This window comes from Chiloscyllium plagiosum, chromosome 7 (assembly GCF_004010195.1).
Source record: "Chiloscyllium plagiosum isolate BGI_BamShark_2017 chromosome 7, ASM401019v2, whole genome shotgun sequence".
NCBI classification, from domain to species: Eukaryota; Metazoa; Chordata; class Chondrichthyes; order Orectolobiformes; family Hemiscylliidae; genus Chiloscyllium; species Chiloscyllium plagiosum.
Window position 1 is genome coordinate 45,015,468 of NC_057716.1, and position 8,096 is coordinate 45,023,563.

The window sequence follows — 8,096 nt, forward strand, 5'->3', positions numbered from 1 at the left end:
AGTATTGAGTACAGGAGTTGGGAGGTCATGTTGCGGCTGTACAGGACATTGGTTAGGCCACTGTTGGAATACTGCGTGCAATTCTGGCCTCCTTCCTATCGGAAAGATGTTGTGAAACTTGAAAGGATTCAGAAAAGATTTACAAGGATGTTGCCAGGACATTGGTTAGGCCACTGTTGGAATATTGCGTGCAATTCTGGTCTCCTTCCTATCGGAAAGATGTTGTGAAACTTGAAAGGGTTCAGAAAAAGATTAACAGAATGTTGCCAGGGTTGGAGGATCTGAGCTACAGGGAGAGACTGAACAGGCTGGGGCTGTTTTCCCTGGAGCCTCGAAGGCTGAGGGGTGACCTTATAGAGGTCTACAAAATTCTGAGGGGCATGGATAGGGTAAATAGGAAAAGTCTTTTCCCTGGGGTTGGGGAGTCCAGAACTAGAGGGCATAGGTTTAGGGCTAGAGGGGAAAGACATAAAAGAGACCTAAGGGGCAACGTTTTCACGCAGAGGGTGGTACGTGTATGGAATGAGCTGCCGGAGGATGTGGTGGAGGCTGGTACAATTGCAACATTTAAGAGGCATTTGGATGGGTATATGAATAGGAAGGGTTTGGAGGGATATGGGCCGGGTGCTGGCAGGTGGAACCAGATTGGGTTGGGATATCTAGTCGGTATGGACGGGTTGGACCGAAGGGTATGTTTCCATTCTGTACATCTCTATGACTCTATTACTTTAAATTCATCTTATTCACAATAGGCACCTTGCATTTTTCTGCTTCAATACAATAACCACATCTGAAAAAGTGGCTGAATGTGCTTCAAAAGTAAATCACAAAAATTTTCAAGTTACATGCTGTAACTTTTCTTTTTGGTATGAATCCATTGCCTTGACAGTAATGTCAGAGAGCTGACGTATGATCATGAAGTTATGGATTGTGGTGGAATAAAATTTCACTGCTTCTGATGCCACACAGTTCATGAATGCCATAATCTGAATCTGTCCCATTGAACACAATGGTAGTGCCACACAATAAAACAGAGAGTATCCTTGACATGAAAATGTAAATTTGTCTCCCATGAGAGTTATGGTGGCCACTCTTTTTTGCCTAAGTTCATTCACAGGATATGTGCAATGCTAGTGTTTTTTGCCCATTCCTAGTTTTCATTGAAAAGGCAACGGTGAGTACATCTTGAAGTGCTGCAGTCTCTGGTGGAATGCTATTAGGAAGTGAGTGTCAAGACTTTAACCTCGCAATACTGAAGGAACAGTAATATAGCTCCAAGTCAGGATGATCTGTGGCTTAGAGGTAAACTTACACATGATGATACATCCTTACATCATTTCCTCTTGCCCTGCTAGGTGGTAGAGATTGTAGGTTTGAGAGCTGTTGTTGCAGGAGGCCTGGGAAGTTGCTGCAATGTATCTTGCAGATGGTATGCACTGCTGGTGATTGCGTTGATCAGCTATGTGGAAATGTTGAAGGTGGTGACTGGATGCCAAATAATTATAGGTCTCTGCCCTGTATGGTGTGTCAAGCCTCTTCAGCATTGTTGAAGCAGAGCTCATTCAGGCAGGTGAAGAATATACTATCATGCTCTTAACTTCATAGATTCACATAATTCATACAATGCAGATGGTGGCTGTTCAGCACATTGGTTCTTCAAACAAGGATCATTATCTCGTGTGAATTTCTGCTTTTTCCAATATTCTTGCACATTACTTCTGTCCAAATAAATGCAATGCTCTCTTGAACCTACCTCCACCACAGAATCAGAAACTAACTACAGTGCAAAAGGCCATTTAACACATTGTGCCTGCACCAGCTCTACTAACTATTCGGGCTCTATTATCTAGATCCTTTTCTCCAGATTTCTGAATACAATTACTAACCAAAAGAAAAATCCAGTGCACTTTTGAAAGCCTCAATTGAACCTGCTTCCACCACATTTCTATTCTTCTCACATCACACTTGCTTTGTTTGCACATCACGTTAAATCTATACCCACTCACTCTTGTTCTTTTTATAAGCAGGAAGGAACAGCTTCTCCCTATCTCCTATATCGAACCTGCTCAGGATGTTGTAAACCTCCATTAAGTCTCTCAGCCTTATCCCCTCCGATGTTGTCAATCCATTCTCACAACTAAACATTTGCATGTCAAATATAAATGGTGACCAGTTTCACAGAGCTTGGAAGTAACTCAGTTAGAAAGCTACTCAGTGCAGAATTTTTAGCCTCTTATCTGCTCTTACAGCCACAGTTTTTGGATTAGATTTGATTAGATTCCCTACAATATGGAAACAGGCCCTTCAGCCCAGCAAGTCCACACTGACCCTCCGAACAGTAAGCCACCCAGAGCCATTCCCCCAACTTATACCTACCCCTGACAAATGCAACTAACACTATGGGCAATTTAGCATGGTCAGTTCACCTGACCAGCACATGTTTGGATTGTGAGAGGAAACCGGAGCACCCGGAGGAAACTGGGAGAATGTGCAAACTCCACACAGACAAACAGTCGCCCGAGGTGGGAATCGAACCAGAGTCCCTGGTGCTGTGCGGCAGCAGTGCTAACCACTGAGCCACTGTGCCGCCCCATTTATAAGGCTGAGCGCCAACTCTCAGACATTTCCTCCTATCATCTTATTGATCGTGACCTCACGGACTTATTTCCAGGACTGACTTATACATTTAAGGGAAAGGTCCTGGGGAGTGTTGCTGAACAAAGAGACTTTGGAGTGCAGATTCATAGTTCCTTGAAAGTGGAGTCCTAGGTAGACAGAGTAGTGAAGGTGACGTTTGGTAAGCTTGTCTTTATTGGTCAGTGCATTGAGTATATGAGTTAGGAGGTCATTTTGCAGCTGTACTGGGCATTGGTTAGGCCATTTTTTGGAACAGTGTTCAATTCCGGTCTCCTTGCCATCGGAGATATGTTGTTAAACTTCAAAAGGTTCAGAAAACATTTACAAGGATGTTGCCAGGGTTGGAGGGTTTGAGTTATAGGGAGAGGCTGAACAGGCTAAGGCTATTTTCCCTGGAGCATCAGAAGCTGAGGGGTGACCTTGTAGAGGTTCATAAAGTCATGAGGGGTATGAATAGGGTGAACAGTCAAGGTTTTCCCCACAGGGTAGGGGAGTCTAAAGCTAGTGGGCATAGGTCTGAAGTGAGAGGGGCAAGATTGAAAAAGGAAGCTGATGGGCAACGTTTTCATGCAGAGGGTGGTGCATATATGGAATCAACTGCCATAGGAAGTGGTTGAAACTGATACAGTTACAACATTTAAAAGACATCTGGGTATATACTTGAATAGAAAGGGTTTAGGCAGATGTGGGCCAAAAATGGAACGAGATTTATTTAGGATACCTGTTTCCGCACTGTACATCTCTATGACATCATCTCCTCTGGACAGCTCATTTCCACAGCTTCCCACTTCATAGTCCCCCAATCCCACACAACAAACTCTACTTCCTTAACAAAAATCACGAGCAGCACTATCCTGGCAGAACTATTGTTTCAGAGTTTTTGTGCCCCACTAAACGTTATTCTTCCTACTGTGATTCTATTTTTGTCCCTTCTTTGTTCAGCCTTTTCCCATTTACATTCCGGATTCTTCTGATGCTTTATGTCAATTCTAAAGTTTCCAGCTTTCTGGCCCCAGATGCCTCTGGTTCACAATTAAATGAAATCCTTCGATATATTCATTGCCCTTGAGGATGGTCTGAAGACTCCCTGCTTCTTTCCTGAAGAGTCTTGAACAGTTCCCATCCACCTCCATTCTCCATCGCTTGGCTGAGCTCATATTCACTGTGAACAAATTTCGTGAAGTCAAAGGTGTGGCTTTGTGTTTTATATCTGTTCTAGTCCTACCTGGGCCCCCACCAACAACTTTTTCTTCAATACATCAATGATATCATTTGCGTTGCTACCTGCTCTTGTCTAGTGTTGGATAAATTAATAATTCTACTTCCAATTTCCATCCTTCTCTCACCTTCATCTGATCCATTTATGACTCTTCTCTTTCCTTCCCATCTTTGACTTCAATATTTCCATTTTTGAGGATAGGTTATCCACCAATATCTATTACAATGCACCATCTGCCATGGTTACCTTGACTGCTCTCCCTCACACCCTGCTTCCTTCAAGGTTTACATTCCATTTTCCCACTTTCTCCATTTCTGTTGCAGTGATGCCACCTTCCTCCAGAGTGCTACTGACATGTCCTTCTTTTTCTTCAACACAGGTTCCACCCCCCAATGTGGCTGCCAGAGGTCTCAACAGTGTCCAACCTATCTTTTACACTTCTGTCCACACCCCTTCTCCTCCCTCAACAACAATAGGGCTCCCCTTGTCCTCACTTTCCATCTTACCAGTCTCTACCTTCAATGGATTGTCTTCTGCCATTATCGTCACCTCAAACAGGACATCACGGCCAAACATAATTTCCCAAGTTATCTGAGCATTCTAAAAGGTATCATTTCTTCTGTGTCAGTCTGGTGCACTCTTCTATCACTCCTAACATTTCTTTACTCCCTCATGACAACTTCCCATGCAATAACACAGTGTAACATTTGCCTATTCACCTCGTCTCTCCTCACCATCCAAGACCACAAATACACTTTGCAGGTGAAGCAGCATTTTACTTGTACTTCTTTCAATCTGGCGTACGATATTCAATGCTATTATAACACTACTATTATAGGACAAGCCAAACAGAGAACAGCCAGGGAATTCCTAGAGGCATGGCACTCATCCACAGATTCTAACAGCAAACACATCGACCTGGACCCAATGTACCGGCCACTGCAGCAGACAGCTGGAACTGACAACCGGAAGCGGCAGAGACAAACCACTAAAAATGCCGGAGGAAACAACACAGAAGCGCTTCACAGGAGGCTCCCAAGCACTAAGGATGTCACCTGGACAGGGGACAAAACGTCTGCAACACAAAATTTCAGCTCGGCGAACAGAACCACAACAACGAGCACCCGAGCTACAAATCTTCTCACAAACTTTGAATTTTCAGCTGCTTCCGCAATGTCCCTCTTTCCATTTGGGAAGTCAGAGTGCAGACATTTGATGATGATTGCACAACATTTAACACCAATCATCATTAATCAGATACTGAAGCAATCCAAATCCAAATATAGTAAGACCTGGTCAATATCCAGGCTGAAGCTGACAAGTATTGTACATGCCACAAAACTACCAAGCAACAACCTCCAGCAAGAGAGAATCTAACCATCACCCTTGACATTCAATGGTATTACCACTACTGAATACCCCATCATCAACATCCTACATTTACAATTGACCAGAAACTGAACTGAACTAGTCATATAATTCATGTAGTCACAAAAGCAGGTCATAGGCTCTGAATCCTACAGGGAGTAACTCACCTCCTGATTCCCCAGATCGTGTCTATCACCTACAAGGTACAAAACAGAAGTGTGATGGAATATTCGCCCCCTTGCTCCAATAATATCCAAGAAACTTGATAGTATCCAAGACAAACTAAACTACTTGATTGAGCACCACATTCACAAACATACACTCCCCCCACCATCCTGACTTGGAAATAAATTGCCATTCCTTGTGTTGCTGGGTCAAAATCCTGGAACTTCCTCCCTAACGACATTGTGGGTCTACATACAACAAAACACAGAATGCAGCAGTTCAAGGAGACACCTCACCATCACCATCTCAAGGACAACTAGCAATGGTGGAGCTAGCAACACCCACAACCAATGAGTAATTTATTTTTAAGAGCCAGGATAGTGTGTGATTCAGAAAGCAATTTTCACATAGTACAGTTCAAATGTATTTGCTGCCCTTGTACTTCTAGGTCATAGAAGTCTCAGGTTTGGAAGGTGCTGTCAAAGGAACCCTGGTGAGTTGTTGTTATTGTTGGAAGGGATTCACTGAGATATCTAAAAGGCCTATTTAATTGGAGAGTTAATTTATTACTGCTTGCATTTTTCCATAATTTATATATGAAATTAAATACTGAATAAATGTGACAGCTGGGGCTAAGCAAAGTAAACTTATCAAAACATCATCACAAATTAAGATAAGTAGGACTTTGTCGTTAGATCACAAGTAATATTGATTGCAATTATAATTTCAAGTACTAAAATGTGATCTTAAGACAGCTCCTATTAGGCACAGACCTAAAATGCTAATTCCTTTCTACAGATACTCCTGGATGCACTCAGCATTTCCAGAATTGTTTTTATTTCAGATTTCAATTAGTTCCAATATTGCCTTGCATTATATCATTCTAGATCTTCATTGATACAGCAGCAATATATATGCATAAATGGAGTTTATGGACTATTTTTGCACAAAAAGCATCTACTGCATACAAATTCCAGAAATTTAAGGTATAGTTACACAGCTTATTCATGATCATTTCATGCATTTCAGTACCTTAGAAATACAAGTAACTGATATTTGGTAATTTAAAGCACTAGAATTATCAGATAGTGTAATTTGAACCATGTGCCTGAGTTAAAAGCAGGAACCTCATGCTTATACCTTTGAATTGTGTACTGAAACATTAAAGTTGTATGGAACAGCATTGTTCAGTGCAACTTGACATTACAGTACACAATTCAAAGAAGTCATGTAACTACAGTCTACCTATTCTGCATTTTGACTTGGGCAAAAGACTACTCAGGCACCGTTCTCAATTTTCTTTACCTTCAACTGTTTGCAGCCAAACTGTAAACAACATTGTACTTAAATCAAAACTCAAAATTACAAGTAACCCAGGTGGTTTACTCAATCATCCTCAAATTCATAATGTGGAAAACAGCCACTTTTCAGCAATCCTCAAAGCAACAGAAATGTTGTAGACTAATGACCAAAGAACCGTAGACACATTGAAAAAGTTACACTTTTGTTGATCAATGCATACATACGTGGGTTGTACAACTTAATGGAAAGTGCATAAATAGAGGCGACAACTGATCCATGATTTGGAGATGCCGGTGTAGGACTGGGGTGTACAAAGTTAAAAATCACACAACACCAGGTTATAGTCCAACAGGTTTAATTGGAAGCACACTAGCTTTCGGAGTGACAATCACCTGATGAGGGAGCGTCGCTCCGAAAGCTAGTGTGCTTCCAATTAACCTGTTGGACTATAACCTGGTGTTGTGTGATTTTTAACTTTGTACAACTGATCCAAGTTAAGTTCTCGCAATCCCATCCGTTCCTCAGGAGGTAGGATGAATTGAGAATCTCACTGGGTCAACAGACCCCGCCCCCGTCACCTTTTAGTTTCTCCAACAGAGACCAAGCTAACCCCGTTAATGACAGCACGAAGCGACTCTGAATTCATTACCTGCCATCTGGCAGACAAACATGTCTGTTGCTAGTGACATGGCACAAAGCTACTGCTGCTGCTCTCCTGGGCCGAGAGAAAGGCTTCACAATCTTCCTAAGACAATGTCAATCGCAGCAGACACTCACTTCCGGCGGTTTTGTGTCACATCCTGTCCAGCACTGCCAGTGCTGCGCATGCGTATTGTATGCTGCTGCCGGTTTCAGGGGAGCACGTCGCGCAATGTAAAAATTTAGACAATGTGGCCTGTTTTATGGAGCAGTAGGAGAAGGTTGGGTGAGGAATTTCGATGTTTGGGTCCAAGACTGCTGCAAACACTATCGGTTGAGAAGAAAAATTGCATTCTTAAAGCGCCAATCGCGTCTCAAAACGCCTTATGGCCAATAGATTGTATTATGTGCAATCACTGTCGTAATGTATGAACAGCCACCACAAGTCTGTATAGCATACTTAACATGATCCCAGGCAGGGCACAAAGGAACAGAGGAGACATTAAATCGAAAGATTCTTCAAAGGGATAGTTTTAAGGGACATCCTAAAGGATGAAAATGATAAAGGGAGGATATTTCAGGGTTTAGTTTTAAGCAACTGAAAGGATAGTCACCAGTGGAAGCACAGAAAATGGCAGCAGGAGTACACTATACAGCCCTTCCAACCGTTCTGTCATTTAGTGTGATCATGGCTGATTATCCAACTCACTACCCTGATTCTACTTTTTCCTCATATTCTCTGATCCCTCTACCCCTCAAACTATAT

General features: G+C 42.4%; 1 protein-coding gene across 1 annotated transcript in view; it reads right to left on the reverse strand.

The window, feature by feature from the left end:
• mtx2 (metaxin 2) overlaps positions 1-7,488 on the reverse strand; it is a 102,635-nt gene extending 95,147 nt beyond the window's left edge. The window contains exon 1 of the mRNA XM_043693536.1: positions 7,341-7,488. Coding sequence (XP_043549471.1) covers positions 7,341-7,380 — 40 coding nt within the window. The 5' untranslated portion in view covers positions 7,381-7,488. The remainder of the gene's footprint in view (positions 1-7,340) is intronic.
• Between the last annotated feature and the right edge of the window lie 608 nt (positions 7,489-8,096).